Genomic DNA, 17,954 nt, shown 5'->3' on the forward strand with positions numbered 1-17,954 from the left:
AACTTGTCTAGCGGCTGCTCCCCGGCACAGCGGTGCCCGTAATCCAACGGGACGGGGTCTTCCCCGGCCCCCACGTCTCCCAGCGCCACCCGGGGGCTGGCTGGACCTGCAGAGCCTCAGCCCACCCGGTGCACTGCAGCACGGCCGCTCTCCGGGCAGGATGCCGGCGAGCGGCTGCACAGCACCGTTTGCAGGGCGAGGCCGGGACCCGCTGTGCCACTTCTCAGAGCCACTAGAACCACGTCCCAGGTGAGCTGATGGGACGGGAGGCGGGAGGCAGGAGCAGTCAAGGTGATCGGCCCAAGGTCACCTGCTGTTAAGTGGCAGGCCTCCTGGGGAATGGCGGGACATTGTGCACCGCAAATATTTACTTGCCGACACGCCTGCCAAAGCCCTTGCCGGGAGGCGGCGAGGCCTCGTCTGCGTGTCCTCGGCTGCCACAGAGGCCCCTGCCCACCTGCGGGCCCCACGGCCCCTCCGCCCACCTGGGGTGGGCGACCGCCACTGTCCTGCCACCCTTTGCTCCCTCCCGCCGTAAACTATAACCAAGGTCCTACTCGCTTCTGGGTCCTTCTTGCCCAGGCCTTTATGGAGCACCTACTGTATGCCAGAACAAGACAGACAGGGTCGTGCCCACACAAAGTTGCCACCCTATTAGTCCTATGTGCCCCAGGTGTGTCCCAGGTATCTCAGGCATGTCACCAGTGTCCCAGGTGTGCCCCAGGTGTGTCCTAGGTGTGCCCAGGTGTGTCCCAGGTGTGTCCTAGGTGTGTCCCAGGTATCTCAGGCATGTCACCATTGTCCTAGGTATGCCCCAGGTGTGCCCCAAGTGTGCCCCAGGTGTGCCCCAGGTGTGCCCCAGGTGTGTCCCAGGTGTCTCAGGCATGTCACAAGTGTCCCAGGTGCACCCCAGGTGTGTCCTAGGTGTGTCCTAGTATCTCAGTCATGTCACAAGTGTCCCAGGTGTGCCCCAGGTGTTTCCCAGGTGTGCCTCAGGTGTGCCTCAGGTCTGCCCCAGGTGTATCCCAGGTGTCTCAGGCATATCCCATGTGTGTCCCAGGTATGTCCTAGCTGTGTCCCAGGTGTGTTCCAGGTGTGTCCTAGGCATGTCTCAATCATGTCTCAGGTGTGTCCCAGGTGTATCCTAGGTGTCTCAGGTATGCCCCAGGTGTCTCTCAGGTGTGTCCCAAATGTGTCCTAGGCATGTCTCAGGTGTGTCTCAGGTGTGTCTCAAGTGTGTCCCAGGTATATCTCAGACATGTCTCAAGTGTTTCCCAGGCATGTCCCAGGGATGTCTCAGGTGTGTCTAGGTATGTGTCAGGTATGCCCCCAGGTGTGCCCCAGGTGTCTCTCAGGTACATCCCAAGTGTTTCCCAGGCATGCCCCAGGGATGTCTCAGGTGTGCCTCAGGTGTGTCTAGCTATGTCTCAGGTGTGCCCCAGGTGTGTCTAGGTGTGTCCCAGATATACCCCAGATATGCCCCACGTGTGTCCTGGGTGTGCCCTGGGGTGTGTGTCTGTGGCCTCTTCCTCCTTCTCACAGGCCTGCCTCTGTCGAGGGACCCTCAGCTGGGTGCGGCTCAGGGGTCTTCTGCCCCTCAGACACCAGCACTGTTGCCTGGCAACCCTGCCTTGCCTACAAACCACAGGTGCGAAGACATGATGTGATTTGGAGCTGACCTGTCAGCAGGTGCTGGTGGTCTCCCTCCCGACCCCCTAGGAGCCTGTTTGTGGTGGTTTTTTTCTCTCTAAATCCCTGTTTTCAGGTGGTTTCATCTCTCTCGGTATTTTCTTAGAGACAGTGGCGAACCAAAGCAGTGGGGGAACCTGCCAGCCTCCTCCCACCTGAGGGCGGAGGGACCTGCGGGCGGAGCCGAGGCGAGGAGTCCGGGCTCGCCCTGGGCGCGGGAAGAGGAAGACAGCGCAGGAGGAAGGGCGGCGGTCGCCGTCTAATCTGATCAGAGAGGCTTAGCGGATTGTCTTTTTCTGGCTGCGGCTCCTCGCCCCTGCGCGTCCTCCGTGACCCCGGCCGGATTTAGCAGGTGCTGCGTCAGCCCTGGGCCCCGCGCCCTCGCCGAGGCCAGGACGCCGCCCCCGTCCAGCCGGGGCAGGGACGGGCCACAGGCCAAGGGCAGTGGTCAGGCCCGCTCTGGCCGCGCGCTCCGCGGGCTCGGCCCGGCCCGTGGTCCTCACGCCTGACGCGGGCAGGAAGCCGGCGCCGGGATGGATTTCGGGTCCCTGGAGACGGTGGTGGCCAACTCCGCCTTCATCGCCGCGCGGGGCAGCTTCGACGGCAGCAGCGCCCCGTCCTCCCGGGACAAGAAGTACCTGTCCAAGCTCAAGCTGCCGCCGCTGTCCAAGTGCGAGGCGCTCCGCGACAGCCTGGCGCTCGAGTTCGAGAGCGTGTGCTGCGAGCAGCCCATCGGCAAGCGGCTCTTCCAGCAGTTCCTGCAGGCGGACCAGAGGCACCTGCCCGCGCTGGAGCTCTGGAGGGACATCGAGGACTACGACACGGCCGACGACGACCTCCGCCCCCAGAAGGCCCAGGCCATCCTGGCCGACTACCTGGACCCCGCGGCCAAGCTCTTCTGCAGCTTCCTGGACGAGGGCACGGCGGCGCGGGTCAAGGAGGGGCCCGCGGCCAGCCAGGACGGGCTGTTCCAGCCGCTGCTGCAGGCCACGCTGGCGCACCTGGGCCAGGCGCCCTTCCAGGAGTTCCTGGGCAGCCTGCACTTCCTGCGCTTCCTGCAGTGGAAGTGGCTGGAGGCCCGGCCGCTGGGCGAAGACTGGTTCCTGGACTTCAGGGTCCTGGGCAAGGGCGGCTTCGGGGAGGTGTCGGCCTGCCAAATGAAGGCCACCGGCAAGATGTACGCGTGCAAGAAGCTCAACAAGAAGCGGCTGAAGAAGAGGAAAGGGTACCCGGTAAGCGCGGCGCCGGGGCGGGGCGGGTGCAGAGGCCCCATGGTGCAGTCTGGCCAGGATGGCACCTGTGTGGCCTCTGCTTCCTCCCTGGGCTGGGTTCCCCAAGGGGCTGCAGATGTGGAGAGAGACCCCACACCTGGGTGACCTCACACCTGGGTGACCCCACACCTGGGTGACCTTATACCTGGGTGACCCCACACCTGGGTGACCTCATACCCGGGTGACCTTACACCTGGGGGGACCTCACACTTGGGTGACCTCACATCTGGGCAACCTCATACCTGAGTAAACTCACACCTGGTCAACCTCATATCTGGGTGACCTCACACCTGAGTAAACTCACACCTGGTCAACCTCACACCTGGGGGGACCTCACAACTGGGCGACCTACACCTGGGTGACCTTACACCTGGGTGATCTCACACCTGGGTGACCCCACGCCTGGGTGACCTCATACCTGGGTGACCTCACACCTGGGGGACCTCACACTTGGGTGACCTCACATCTGGGTAACCTCATACCTGAGTAAACTCACACCTGGTCAACCTCACACCTGGGAGGACCTCACAACTGGGCGACCTCACACCTGGGTGACCTCACACCTGGGGGGACCTCACACCTGGACAACCTCATACCTGAGTAAACTCATACCTAGGGTGACCTCACACCTGGGCAGCCTCACATCTGAGCAAACTCACACCTGGGGTGACCTCACACCTGAGTAAACTCACACCTGGTCAACCTCACACCTGGGTGACCTCACACGTGGGGGGACCTCACCACTGGGTGACCTCACACCTGGGCGACCTCACACCTGGGTGACCTCACACCTGGGCAACCTCAGATCTGAGTAAACTCACACCTGGGCAACCGCACACCTGGGTGAGCAAAGGGCTCAGGGTAAACAGCAGACAGTGCATGCCATGACCCCTAGTGAAAGGTTACATGTCAGGTGTGCTGGGCCATGGCTGGGTGGGGGCGGGGCAGCCCAGAAAACACGGGATGTTCTTGCCATGGACTCCGGGCAGATATAATGACGCCTCCTGGTTGGCTGGCAGTTATTTTCTTGAAACCGGTCTCTCACATGGGATCCACGTGCTTGCTGTTCACGGCAGCCGTGATTCTATTAATAATCCCGAGGTCAGTCTCTTCTCTTGACCTCAGGCCCCAACGCAGGGTGACCTAGGGCCCCACACAGGCGCAGGTGCAGCCGGGCGTGCCGGACGGGGGGTGGAGGGCTCGGGGACCTGGCGGCCGGGAGGAGGGTCCTCCCCATGCGTCTCCTGGGTGGCGGGGGTGCTGACGCAGACCCGACCTGGCCCGCGGGGCTTTGCGCCTCTGGTTTTCCCTCTGTGCAGTGGGGCGCCAGGCCGTGCTCTTATTTGCAATTCTCCATGAAAATTATGATGAAATGCACTTGCCACCCTGTGTCTGGAGCCCGTGGCACCTTCTTGGCCGTGGCCTCGGCCAGTCGCTGTCCTGCCCGGCCAGTGCTGACGCCACACCTCGCTTTCCAGGGTGCCATGGTGGAGAAGAAGATTCTAGCAAAAGTGCACAGCAGGTTCATCGTCTCTCTGGCCTACGCCTTTGAGACCAAAACGGACCTCTGCCTGGTGATGACCATCATGAACGGCGGGGACCTCAGGTAAGGCCACGTCCAGGTGTGGGCGGGGCCCAGCTGGCCGAGCTGGGACGGGGTCTCCGGGCCCTGGCAGGGTGCTTCCCACCAAAGAGCGCGCAGAGCCCCCCCCATGTTGCCCCACTGCCTGAGGGCCCCCCTCTCTCTGAGGCCCCCCCTCTCTCTGAGGCCTCCCTCCACTCTCTGAGGGCCTCCCTGGATCTCTGAGGTCCCCCCTCTCTGAGGCCCCCCCTCTCTGAGGCCCCCGTCTCTCTGAAGCCCCCCCGCTCTGAAGCCCCCCTCTCTCTGAGGCCCCCACTCTCTGAGGCCCCCCTCTCTCTGAGGCCCCCCCTCTGTGGCCCCCCCTGCTCTCTGAGGGCCCCCCTCTCTGAGGCCCCCCCTCTCTGAGGCCGCCCCCTCTGTGGCCCCCCTGCTCTCTGAGGACCCCCCTCTCTGAGGCCGCCCCCTCTCTCTGAGGCCCCCCTCTCTCTGAGGCCCCCCCTCTCTGAGGCCCCCCCTCTCTGAGGCCCCCCTCTCTCTGAGGCCCCCCCTGCTCTCTGAGGCCCCCCCTCTCTCTGAGGCCTCCCTCCACTCTCTGAGGGCCTCCCTGGCTCTCTGAGGTCCCCCCTCTCTGAGGCCCCCCTCTCTCTGAGGCCCCCCCTCTCTCTGAGGCCCCCTGGTCTCTGAGGCTCCCCCTCTCTGAGGCCCCTCCCTGCTCTCTGAGGCCCCCCTTCTCTCTGAGGCCCCCCTGCTCTCTGAGGCCCCCCTGCTCTCTGAGGCCCCCCTTCTCTCTGAGGACCCCTTCTCTCTGAGGCCCCACCTGCTCTCTGAGGCCCCCCTCTCTCTGAGCCCCCCTCTCTCTGAGCCCCCCTCTCTCTGAGCCCCCCTCTCTCTGAGGCCCCCCTCTCTCTGAGGCCCCCCCTCTCTCTGAGGCCCCCCTCTCTCTGAGGCCCCCCTCTCTCTGAGCCCCCCTCTCTCTGAGGCCCCCCTCTCTCTGAGGCCCCCCCTCTCTCTGAGGCCCCCCTCTCTCTCTGAGGCCCCCCTCTCTCTGAGGCCCCCCCTGCTCTCTGAGGCCCCCTTGCTCTCTGAGGCCCCACCTGCTCTCTGAGGCCCCCCCTGCTCTCTGAGGCCCCACCTGCTCTCTGAGGCCCCCCCTGCTCTCTGAGGCCCCACCTGCTCTCTCAGGCCCCCCTCTCTCTGAGGCCCCACCTGCTCTCTGAGGACCCCTCTCTCTGAGGCCCCCCTCTCTCTGAGGCCCCCCCTGCTCTCTGAGGACCCCTCTCTCTGAGGCCCCCCCTCTCTCTGAGGCCCCACCTGCTCTCTGAGGACCCCTCTCTCTGAGGCCCCCCCTCTCTCTGAGGCCCCCCTCTCTGAGGCCCCACCTGCTCTCTGAGGCCCCCCTCTCTCTGAGGCCCCACCTGCTCTCTGAGGACCCCTCTCTCTCTGAGGCCCCCCCTCTCTCTGAGGCTCCCCCTCTCTGAGGCCCCCCCTCTCTCTGAGGCTCCCCCTCTCTGAGGCCCCACCTGCTCTCTGAGGACCCCTCTCTCTCTGAGGCCCCCCCTCTCTCTGAGGCCCCCCCTGCTCTCTGAGTCCCCCCCTCTCTCTGAGGCCCCCCCTCTCTCTGAGGCCCCCCCTGCTCTCTGAGGCCCCCCTCTCTCTGAGGCCCCCCTCTCTCTGAGGCCCCCCCTCTCTCTGAGGCCCCACCTGCTCTCTGAGGCCCCCCTCTCTCTGAGGCCCCCCTCTCTCTGAGGCCCCACCTGCTCTCTGAGGCCCCCCTCTCTCTGAGGCCCCCCCTCTCTCTGAGGCCCCCCCGCTCTCTGAGTCCCCCCCTCTCTCTGAGGCCCCCCCTCTCTCTGAGGCCCCCCCGCTCTCTGAGGCCCCCCTCTCTCTGAGGCCCCCCCTCTCTCTGAGGCCCCCCCTCTCTCTGAGGCCCCACCTGCTCTCTGAGGCCCCCCTCTCTCTGAGGCCCCCCCTCTCTCTGAGGCCCCCCCTGCTCTCTGAGTCCCCCCCTCTCTCTGAGGCCCCCCCTCTCTCTGAGGCCCCACCTGCTCTCTGAGGCCCCCCTCTCTCTGAGGACCCCCCTCTCTCTGAGGCCCCCCCTGCTCTCTGAGTCCCCCCCTCTCTCTGAGGCCCCCCCTCTCTCTGAGGCCCCACCTGCTCTCTGAGGACCCCTCTCTCTGAGGCCCCCCCTCTCTCTGAGGCCCCCCCTCTCTCTGAGGCCCCCCCTGCTCTCTGAGGCCCCCCTCTCTCTGAGGCCCCCCCTCTCTCTGAGGCCCCCCCTCTCTCTGAGGCCCCACCTGCTCTCTGAGGCCCCCCTCTCTCTGAGGCCCCCCCTCTCTCTGAGGCCCCCCCTGCTCTCTGAGTCCCCCCCTCTCTCTGAGGCCCCCCCTCTCTCTGAGGCCCCACCTGCTCTCTGAGGCCCCCCTCTCTCTGAGGACCCCCCTCTCTCTGAGGCCCCCCCTGCTCTCTGAGTCCCCCCCTCTCTCTGAGGCCCCCCTCTCTCTGAGGCCCCACCTGCTCTCTGAGGACCCCTCTCTCTGAGGCCCCCCCTCTCTCTGAGGCCCCCCCTCTCTCTGAGGCCCCCCGCTCTCTGAGGGCCCCCCTGTCTCTGAAGCCTCCCTCCACTCTCTGAGGGCCTCCCTGGCTCTCTGAGGGCCCCCCTCCCTGAGGCCCCCCTCTCTGAGGCCCCCCTCTCTCTTAGGCCCCCCTCTCTCTGAGGCCCCCCCTCTGTGGCCCCCCTGCTCTCTGAGGCCCCCCCTCTCTCTGAGGCCCCCCTCTCTCTGAGGCCCCCCTGCTCTCTGAAGCCCCCCTCTCTCTGAGGCCCCCCTGCTCTCTGAGTCCCCCCTTCTCTCTGAGGCCTCCCTCTCTCTCTGAGGCCCCCCTCTCTCTCTGAGGCCCCCCCTGCTCTCTGAGGCCCCCCCTCTCTCTGAGGCCCCCCTTCTCTCTGAGGCCTCCCTCTCTCTCTGAGGCCCCCCCTCTCTCTCTGAGGCCCCCCCTGCTCTCTGAGGCCCCCCCTCTCTCTGAGGCCCCCCTTCTCTCTGAGGCCTCCCTCTCTCTCTGAGGCCTCCCTCTCTCTCTGAGGCCCCCCCTGCTCTCTGAGGCCCCCCCTCTCTCTGAGGCCCCCCTTCTCTCTGAGGCCTCCCTCTCTCTCTGAGGCCCCCCCTCTCTCTGAGACCCCCCTCTCTCTGAGGCCCCCCTGCTCTCTGAGGCCCCCCCGCTCTTTGAGGCCCCCTGACTCTCTGAAGGCCCCCCTGCTCTCTGAGGCTCCCTCTCTCTCTGAGGCCCCCCCTGCTCTCTGAGGCCCCCCTTCTCTCTGAGGCCCCCCCTCTCTCTGAGACCCCCTCTCTCTGAGGCCCCCCTGCTCTCTGAGGCCCCCTGCTCTTTGAGGCCCCCTGACTCTCTGAAGGCCCCCCTGCTCTCTGAGGCTCCCCCAACTTTCTGGGGGTCCCCCTCTCTCTGAGAGCCCCCCTGCTCTCTGAGGCTCCCCCTCTCTCTGAGGCCCCCCCTGCTCTCTGAGGCCCCCCTTCTCTCTGAGGCCCCCCCTCTCTCTGAGACCCCCTCTCTCTGAGGCCCCCCTGCTCTCTGAGGCCCCCCCGCTCTTTGAGGCCCCCTGACTCTCTGAAGGCCCCCCTGCTCTCTGAGGCTCCCCCAACTTTCTGGGGTCCCCCTCTCTCTGAGAGCCCCCCTGCTCTCTGAGGTCCCCCCTGCTCTCTGAGGCTCCCCCAACTCTCTGGGGACCCCCCTCTCTCTGAGAGCCATTCCCTCTCTGAGGCCCCCCCTGCTCTCTGATGCTCCTCTGCTCTCCTAGAGCCCTGTTCTCTGAGGCTCCCACCCCCTGGTCTGTGAGGCTCCCACCCCCGGTCTGTGAGGCTCCCACCCCCGGTCTGTGAGGCTCCCACCCCCCGGTCTGTGAGGCTCCCACCCCCCGGTCTGTGAGGCTCCCACCCCCCGGTCTGTGAGGCTCCCACCCCCCGGTCTGTGAGGCTCCCACCCCCCGGTCTGTGAGGCTCCCACCCCCCGGTCTGTGAGGCTCCCACCCCCTGCTCTCTGAGGCTCCCACCCCCTGCTCTCTGAGGCTCCCACCCCCTGCTCTCTGAGACACCCCTGCTCTCTGAGTGCCCCTTCCCCAGCAGTCTGTGGCCCCCCCCATCTGATCGAAGCCCGTGCCCCCCACCCCCAGAATCCCTGTGTCCCTGTCTGGGCCCAGCCTGGACGGCAGGCCGTGGGCAGCTGTGCCCAGTGGCAGGTGCCCGTGGGGGGCTGAGCGAGGGGGGAGGCCTGGGCCCAGGACTGGTGGGTGAGGAGCGTGTCAAGCCCACCCCGCTGGCAGCAGAGCCGGGCACGAGGTGTCACTGCCCGAGCCAGCGGCTGAGCCACCAGCGAGCGGCAGGGAGGAGGAGGCGCCCTGGCTCTGCTGGGCAGGACCCTCGAGGTCGGTCAGGCAGCTTGGCCGCCCTTGGCCCCAGTTTCCCGGACTGTAAAATGGGGATAGATCACAGCTGAGTTCAAAGGTCGTTGTGAGGGTTAACACTGGGAGAGCGTCTGGCACCGGCCAGGCCACCGGGGAGCTGCGTCGGGGTTCGCGGGCTCGCGCTCCACTCCCCGAGGACTTAGTCGTGTCCAGTCTCCTCCAGGCAAGGCAGGGAGGTCAGCGTGGGGTCGCACCCAGTTCCCGGGAAGCGGGGACATGCTGGGGACAGGCTCCGCTCCCCGTCTGCCCTCCCGGGGCTGCCGGTTTAGAGGACGCCTCTCCTCGCACTCCCCGGATTTTGCCGCTCTGTAGAGCGTGGCCGGCACGGCGGAGGGAGGACTTTGTCCGGGGAGGGAGGAGGCCGGGCCAGGACCTCGGGCTGCAGTGGGGCCGTCACCGCGTGCCTCGAGGAAACCCCAGCTCCTCACGCCGCGGGCAGCTCTGGCAGCCGCTCGGACCTCCCGGCCAGCCCGGCCTTGTCCCTCCAGCTGGCTCCCGCGGTGGCTCGGGGGCTGTCCCCAGCGTCTGTGGCCAGGGCCGACAGGGGAGGCGAGATGCACTAGGACGTCCCTTTGGTCCCCTCCGACCGTCGGCCGTGGTCAGGGCCTGCGAGCTGCTGAGACCACCACGGCCGGGGGTCCCCTCCGCCGGCACCAGACGCGGCACCGGGGCCTTACCGCCTGTGCGTGTTCGCTCCCCGCACACGGCCCCCGCGCGGTCCGCCCGCAGGTACCACATCTACAACGTGGACGAGGAGAACCCCGGCTTCCCCGAGCCCCGCGCCGTCTACTACACGGCGCAGATCATCTGCGGCCTGGAGCACCTGCACCAGAGGAGGATCGTGTACCGCGACCTCAAGCCCGAGAACGTGCTGCTGGACAACGACGGTGAGCCGGCCGCGGCGGCGCGGGGATGGGCGGGTGCCGAGCGCGCCAGAGCCGCGCAGGGCCGGGTCCGCAGGTTTCCCGCTCGGTCGGACGCCTGGCGGCAGGGCCGCCTCTGGCGGGGTCTCCAGGGACGTCCTGAGCCCCGAGGGGCTTCGGTGACGGTCTGTGCATAATTGGGCGCCTGGTGTCACCGGCTGTCACCTGCCGCTGGCGGTGCAGGTGCTGGGACCCCAGCCCTGTGACCTGGGGTCAAAGCTGCTGCTGCGGCCCGGGCGGGACAGAATTCAAAGTTTGGGCGGATTACACCGAAATTGCAGAAGGAGGCTTGGGCTGGGCACTTCCCAGGGATCCCTCCTCAGTCAGCCAGGGAGGGCGTGTGTGAATGTGAGACTCCGTGTCGCCGTGTGAGGCTGAGCAGGGGTGTGTGCTGCGTGTGTGCATGCGTGTTCACGGGCACACATGTCTGTGCAGGGGCTGGCTCTGGGCTCCCTCGGGCTCTGGGCCCACTGCTGAGCCGTGGAGCACTCGTGACACAGGCCCGTGTGCTTTCCAGGCAACGTGCGGATCTCTGACCTGGGGCTGGCGGTGGAGCTGGCAGACGGGCAGACCAAGACCAAGGGCTACGCGGGGACCCCAGGTGAGGCGAGCAATGGGGGTGCGGTGGGCTCCCTCACCCCTCAGTGCACGTTGGGGCCACTGCTGGGCCCTGCTGCTGCAGAGCTCATCGTTGCCGTGGAGACAGCCCCGTGCTTGTCTGACACATGGCTGCCAGTCGGGCGCACCACGCCTGCTGTGGTCACAGCTGCCGGCTTTGGCGCCCTCCCGGGCGGGGACCCATGGGGCCCAGGGATGTCGCTGGCTCTGGGCACCGGCAGAACAGCCGATGCAGAGAGCCCGAGGGTGGGAATCGGTGCTCCGAGGGTCACTGCATGGGCCACGCCGCAGGGTGGCGGCTCAGGGGCTGGCTTCAGTAGGCATCTGCTCAACTTTAATAAAGCCCTCACGGGCACCCACCAACACACAGTGCATTCGTACCACGTACACATGTGTGCTTGTGTGTGCATGTGAATGTGTGCATGTGTGCAAGCATGTGTGTTTGCGTTTATGTGTGGGTGTGCATGCATGTGTGTCTTATGGGTGTGCCTTGTGTGCAAATCCATGTCTGTGTGCATGCATCTATAACTGCACACATATGCATGTGCATGCATGTGTCTGCCTCTGTGCATACGTATGCACGTGTCCATGTGTGTCTGCATGTATGTGCTTATTTGTGCATGTGTATATATGCACCTCTGCATGTGTATATACATGTCTGTGTGCATGTGTGCATGCATATGTATGTGAGTGTGCCTGCATGTGCACACGTCTGTGTGCACACACATGTGTGCATGTGTATATTTGTGCATGAGTACAACTATGTTTATGCAAGTGTGTCTCTGCATGTGTGTCTCTATGCATGCATGTGTCTGTGTTGCATGTTTCTCTGCATGTGCATTTCCTATGTATGTGAGTGTGCAGGTATGCATGTGTGTGCGTGTGTGCATGGACGTGTGTACATGTCTCTAAGAGTGCACACACATGTGTCTGTGTGCCTATGTCAGGGCCCACATCCTGTGCATCCTGCTGCCTCCCCGCCCTGGTCTCGCCCCTCCCCTCTCGCCCTGCCCTGGCGGGAAGGAAGCCGCGGTGCAGGGGTGAGGGGACCCCAACGTCAGGGCGACGTCAGGCCGGGCGGGCTCCGAGCTCTTGTCCCGCGGCCTGGACAACCTGCTGGACCTCTGAGCCTTTGGGCCAGTGTTCGCCATGCTGGCTCACCGTGAGATGTGCCGTGGCCGTCGTGCCCCACGCCGGCGTGGAGTGGCCACACCACGTACCCCTTCTCTTCCACACTCCGGACGGCTCGACGTGTTCGGGTTATTTCTGATGGGATTTCCGGGAACGTTTCCGTCTCCCCCTGGGTTGTTCTGGCTTTGGGGAAAGGCACTGCCCGCTGACGTCGGGGTTTGTGCAGAGTGGCGCCGAATTCCCCCAACTCCTGCGCTCAGGCGCCGTCTGTCTGTGCCGTGGCCGTGGGGGTCTGTCCTGCCTGCCCGCATCTCTGCAGGGGGCGACCTGCTTCCCCAGCTCTGCGGGAGGCCCAGGCCACACCCGCACCCCCACGCCGGGCCGCACTTGGCAGGCGACTCAGGAGCTCTGTGCGAGGTGCCCCACCCATGCTAGGTCTGAGAACTTTCTGGAAGGCAGCCGTCCTGCGGCTGCACCTGCTCCTCACGAGCAGACAGGGCGGGGCCTGGTGCCACGTGAACCCTCACGCTCCTCACCGAGTCCCGGGCGTGGACACGTGGGCAGGGCCCCCTCACTCCTGTGTCTCAGGGCGACTCAGGACCACCCAAAGCCAGGACTTGAAGAGCTCAGCCCCGAGGACACGCAGAAGCCTGCTGTGCTCTGAGCCCAGGGCTGCGTCGGCCACCAGAGGGCCCCCGCTGCCCGTCCGGTGGCTGCCAGGCCGCGGGTTTGCGGATTTGACGTGAACCCAGACCCCCCCCATGTGCATTTCCCTGTCGGCGGTGAGTGCGGCCGCCACCCTGTGACCCCACGCGGTGACCTGGAGATGCCGAGTCCACAGAGAGCTCCACGGCCGACGTGAGTCCGGCTTGGCTGGGGAGCTCCCTCCCCTTCCTCCTTCCCGGCCCGCGTGGCTCCTCGGCCCAGGCGGAACAAGCGCAGGAATCTGTGCGGCGCTGCTCTGTCCTCGGAGTCTCCAGCAGGGAGATGAGTGACGGGTCAAGAGCAGCTACCGAGCCAGTCGCCCCTCGTCCAGTGCTGGCCACCTGCTTTGCTGCCAGCAAGTCCTGAAGCCGGGGACACAAAGAGACCATCTGAGTCACCTCCGGTGGAACAGCCTAGAAGGAGACGACAGGTGCCCCGGGGTCGGGGGCCTTCCCTGCGCTCTCAGAGTCCGGGACTGGAGCTCCGTGGCGCGTGACCCCTGCCACCCCTCGGAGGGACGGTCCCACGTCACGGCAGCTTTACTGGCACAGTGGAGCTCGCCTCTGTGACGCTCATGTTAAAGGGCCAGGAAGGACCTTAACCTGGGACATGGAAACTGCCCTCCACGCAGCCCTCCCGCTCCCACCGCCGCACGTCTGTCCCGGTCCCGACGTCACTCGTGGGCCTGAGACACCGGCTGGCCCATCGGATGCGTGTGGGGAGTGGGGCCGGGGTTTGCAGCGAGGTGTCAGCACTGCACACGCCACTCCCTGCGCCACACGGCACTGGGCCGGGCCGGGCAGGCAGTGGCGCCGGGACTTGCCCTGGAGGCTGAGTGGCCAGAGACAGACTCTGCCAGGTCTCTCCTTGCCGGACATGCGCTCCTGTCTCGGGGCAGGGCCCAGCACACGGCCGAGGTCACGGGAGTCGACATGGGGACACGGCCCTGGGCCTGGGCCCTGCAGTCTGAGGCAAGCCGACACACGCTCACACCTGTGCAATGGCCACGAGTACCCCACGCCGGGTGTGTGGTTAACCTGGGCTGCTGTGCCAGGTGCTCAGGGCAGGCTGAGCATTGCAGAGAGGCCTGGAGGGCCGTGACCAGCCGGCAGGTGGAGGAGAGGGCTGCAGACGTGAAAATGGGGACACCAGGCAAACGGAGGCTGGGGGGGGCTCAGGTATGTCCAGGTGTCCCCAGGCCTCACCTCCAGCTCAGCCCCCAGAACGTGAGGCCAGGGTGGGCGACAGACAGCCCATCTTTGCACAATCTGACCAGCCCGAGAGGGGAAGCAGAGAGGTGAGGCCGTGGGGGTGTCCCCGGTGATGAGTCCAGCAGGCGCCTGGCGTTGGGGCCTGCGGCGGGCCAGCCCCGCCCGGGCCCAGCCTGGATCTGAGCAGGGACCGAGAGAACCTCTCGGGGGAGGCCGTTTAGAGCCCCACCTGCCGCTAATGTGATCAGGAAACAGGAGATGCTGTGTCCACAAAGCGGAGACAGCGTGTGATGGAAACGAACCTCTAGAGAGCTTTGGAAAATAAGAGAATATGGGAGAAATGAAACACCCAAAGGATTTGAAAGATAAATTTGGGTTTTCTCCGGAAAGTAGATCAAAGTACAGAAATATGGAACATAGGAGAGGAGACACAAGAAAAGTGGGAGCCTAGTCCAGAAAGCCCAATGTTGGCCTGGTCGTCGCGAGGGAGCACGGAAGAAACACCAGCGAGAAAGTTCTAGAAAACCCACAGCGTGGAGCAAGGTGAGCCCACGTGCCAGAAACACCTGAGTGTGGATTGAAACGGGACAGTTCGGGGCACAGAAGACACCACAGGCTTCCAGCAGGGTGCGGTGGTGCTTGAAGCACGAAAACACCCCAGAAATTCGGAGAGAAAATGATTTCCAGCCTAGAATTTGGTGCCCAGATTATCAGCTAAATACGAAGGTAAAAAAAAGGTGTTTTCAGATGTGAGAGTTCTCAGAAATGCTCTTCCTCCGCGCCGCCCACAGGAAGCGATGTGGACAGAATAGGGGCCGTGTCTGGGCCGAGGACAAGGACGACCGGGGAGGACACCGGCTGCCAGCCCCTGAGTCCAGACTGGAGCAGGGGAGAAGGTTCCAGAAGACTCTCCCATGAGGACGAAATCGATGAAATGTCTGATAAATCAGAATGTGGCTGGAGATTGGGGAACTGCCTCGGAACTTAGGGTGCATTGGTGACAAGTCCGTAGAGAACTTGGCAAATGAGAAAGACAACGTCTTCTGGGAACAAAGAAACTCTGCAGGAAACGCAGCAGCTGGGAATGGCGGGAGAAGAGGAGGAGGAGGAGGAGGAGGTGGTAGGTTAGCGCCTGCGACCTCCAGTGGCTTGGGGACAGGGAGCCTGCCCCGGAACCTTGGGGAACCCACTCTTTGCGCCTGAGGGACTTGGAGGCGGCAAAAGACGCGCCCAGATGGATCATGCGGGCCCCACTCCAGCCCCGAAGGCGCCGTGGCGGGAGCGCAGGGGCGGGAGTTGAAGCTGCTCCGTCCGGACACCTGCATCAGTCACCTCCAGCGAGTGACCTGAGCTCGCGGGGAGTCTGCTTCCAAGGCTGAGCGCCGGCACGCGCCGTACATCTGTGCCCGTGCTCATGGGCGCACGCAGCGCTGTCGAAGGGCGCGGAGGAGACGCCGCGCCGGCACACTCGGTCTCCCGGCGGGCAGCGCAGGGCCGGGGCCAGGGTGAGGTGCCAAGCCTGGGACGTCCGGGCTTGGGTCCGGGCCTGTCCCGCGCCTGCCCCGGGTCACGCGCACGCCGTGCGTGCTCGCCGTCGCGGGTTTCCCACCGCGGCGAGTCTGAGGTCGGGAGAGCGCGGTGGGACTTCACACAGCGCGCACAGAGCAGGGCACGCGGCCAGGGGCAGCCCCACCCGGGACGTCCGGCCACGTTTCCGACGGTCGCAGCTGGGACGCAGTTGACACCGGGGGCCAGCCCCCAGCAGAGGGTGTTCTGGTCACGCGTGCGTGGAGCCCCGGTCCCGCGATGGCCGGGGCGGGAGAGCGCGTCTCTGAACCGCGCTGCGCTCCGCCCGGCAGGTTTCATGGCTCCCGAGCTGCTGCGGGGCGAGGAGTACGGCTTCTCCGTGGACTACTTCGCCCTGGGCGTCACCTTGTACGAGATGATCGCGGCCAGGGGACCCTTCCGAGCCCGAGGAGAGAAGGTAGGGCCGCCCGCGGTGCCCATGCTGGGCGTGCGGTGCCGTGTCCCCTCCGCACCCTAAACCTGACCCTAACTGCAACCCCTCCGCGCCGCGCAGGTGGAGAACAAGGAGCTCAAGCAGCGGATCCTGTCGGAGGCCGTCAAGTTCCCGGACAAGTTCAGCCAGCCCAGCAAGGACTTCTGCGAGGCTCTGCTGGAGAAGGACCCGGAGAGGCGCCTGGGGTTCCGAGACCAGAGCTGCGACGGGCTGCGCGCCCACCCCCTCTTCAAAGACCTTAACTGGAGACAGCTGGAGGCCGGTACGGTGGGACGCGCGGACAGGGGAGGGCGGGGGCCGGCCGGGGTCGCAGGGCAGGGACACCGGAGGCTCCTGGGGACGCCCCCAACCCTCCGCTCACCCCCCCATGCGGCCTGGACTGGGCGCTAACGGGCCAGGTCTGCGCAGGTGTTAAAGGTCGGGTTCTGGGGTGTGTGGGGGGTGGGCAGGGAAGAGGCTGCGGCACTTTGACCTGGAGACCCAAACCCGCCGCACTCCCCACCTGTGCTGCGAAGGATCCCTGACCCCACCCACCCTGGCGGCGTCTCCAGCCGGGTACCTGGTACCGGGGGCAATTCACGGCAGGTTGCGGGTCTGGCGCTGTGCGTGTGCGTCCGAGGTGCGGACGCGCACTGGGAGCCTGCGGGCGGATGGGAGAGCTCGCGGCGCACACTCTGTGACCGCAGAGACAGCTCGGCCCCCGGGGAGCTGTCCGTGCCGGACGCTCCGTGTCTGGCGGCCGAGGACTCGGGGCCCCCGCGCGCGTCCGGAGAGCAGCCGGCTCTGGAGAGGAGGCGCGAGGCTCAGCTTGGGATGTGCGGTGCCCGCGAGGATGATGACGTTGCCCACCCGGGAGGCTGGCCCCGTGCGTGGGTCTGCGAGAGGGTTGGGTGGGGGGCCCGGGAGGCCAGGCCCCCAGTGGAAGAGGCGGAAGGATCTGCTTTGGGGGGGGACCCAGGAAGAACGAGGCCCCCACGGATCCCTCCACAAGGAGCGTCCAAACCGCCCTGCGCACGCCCGGCTCCATCCGCCTAGGCGCTCGCCGGGGTCCCGGTGCCTTCGCGGGGCTGCGGGGATGGGCGTCCTCCCGCGCGGCCGCTGCGCTCACCCGCGCGCCGCCGTGTCCGTGCTTCTTGTCTCCGGACAGGGATGCTGATCCCGCCCTTCATCCCGGACTCCAGGACCGTCTACGCCAAGAACATCCAGGACGTCGGTGCCTTCTCCACCGTCAAAGGCGTGGTCTTTGACAAAACGGACACGGACTTCTTCCAGGAGTTTGCCACCGGCAACTGCCCCATCCCCTGGCAGGAGGAGATGATCGAGACCGGCATCTTCGGGGACCTGAACGTGTGGCGCGAGGACGGGCAGATGCCGGACGACATGAAGGGCGTCTCTGCGGGGGAGGCGGCCTCCCAGGCCAAGTCGGGGATGTGTCTGGTTTCCTAGACGCAGCGCGGAGGGAGGCGGCGGCCCCCGCGGGCCTCTGGCGCTGAAGGCCTTCCTGGAGCCTGCCGTGGGGTCGCCAGCCGGTGGGCACCGGGCTCCCTCCGCCAGGACCCCGCTGTGTGGCCGGGTCTCCGGGAGGCTCAGGGAAGAGAAGGCAGGCGCGGCCACAGGGCGCGGACTCCGGGCCGGGGTCCTGAGCGTCCGCCCTGGCAGCCCACCCCTCTGGGCCGACGCAGCGGCGCACCACGTTCCCGGGTGGGACGAGCCAGTCGTGTAAACTCTTGAAGAGCCTCTTGCGGAGAGGAGCAGCCACACATGGCCAGACGTCCCCCTCGGTTTGGATGGCCTGGACCTTAACCCTTAAGCCCCGTGGAGCCCAGGTCCTGCCTCCTGCTGCTCCCACTGCTGCTCCTGAGCTGGCGCCACCTGCACGCAGGGGTCACCTGAACCCCCTCCCCCAGCACCCAGTGTCTGGAGGAGCGTTGCAGGTGGCCTGGGGGCCTGGCGTCCCTCAGCGTTCACCCCGCAGCTGGGCGCCACCCTGCCTGTGAGCACCGCCCTCCTGGGCCGCACAGCCCAAGCTGAGTCCTCTCACCCTGGGGAAGTCCCCCCCTGCGGCCTGGGCTGTGGCTCTGCCAACTCCAGCCGGCGACAGCTTCTCACTCGGCGACCCCACGCTGTATTGTGACCAAAGACAAAAGCCCCAACGGGCACACTCACAACCCTCCGCTTGCCGACAGCCACTGGGCGTCTCCAGCCACACCTGGAACGCCGCGGGTGCCCCGAGCACTCTGTGCGTCTTAACTGGGAGAAACAAGTCTTGTAGCAGCTGCCTCCGGAGCATGTTCACGCCTCAGCCGCCACCGGGGCGTCTCTGGGGCCCTTTTTGA

General features: G+C 66.0%; 1 protein-coding gene across 1 annotated transcript; it reads left to right on the forward strand.

Moving 5' to 3' along the window:
- Positions 1-2,125: 2,125 nt before the first annotated feature.
- GRK1 (G protein-coupled receptor kinase 1) lies at positions 2,126-17,531 on the forward strand. The gene is made up of 7 exons (XM_012765605.2): positions 2,126-2,921; positions 4,439-4,566; positions 9,740-9,897; positions 10,451-10,534; positions 15,458-15,582; positions 15,679-15,880; positions 16,766-17,531. The coding sequence occupies exons 1-7, from the start codon at positions 2,223-2,225 to the stop codon at positions 17,062-17,064; spliced, it is 1,695 nt and encodes a 564-aa protein (XP_012621059.1). The 5' UTR covers positions 2,126-2,222; the 3' UTR covers positions 17,065-17,531.
- Positions 17,532-17,954: the final 423 nt, after the last annotated feature.

This window comes from Microcebus murinus, chromosome 13, assembly GCF_040939455.1.
Source record: "Microcebus murinus isolate Inina chromosome 13, M.murinus_Inina_mat1.0, whole genome shotgun sequence".
NCBI lineage: Eukaryota > Metazoa > Chordata > Mammalia > Primates > Cheirogaleidae > Microcebus > Microcebus murinus.

Excerpts from the sequence above, each read along its gene's own strand:
- GRK1 (XM_012765605.2), top strand. The coding sequence starts at position 2,223 with ATGGATTTCGGGTCCCTGGAGACGGTGGTGGCCAACTCCGCCTTCATC. Across the intron at positions 2,922-4,438 it reads AGAAGAGGAAAGGGTACCCG|GGTGCCATGGTGGAGAAGAA; the intron begins GTAAGCGCGGCG and ends CTCGCTTTCCAG. Across the intron at positions 15,881-16,765 it reads CTGGAGACAGCTGGAGGCCG|GGATGCTGATCCCGCCCTTC; the intron begins GTACGGTGGGAC and ends GTCTCCGGACAG.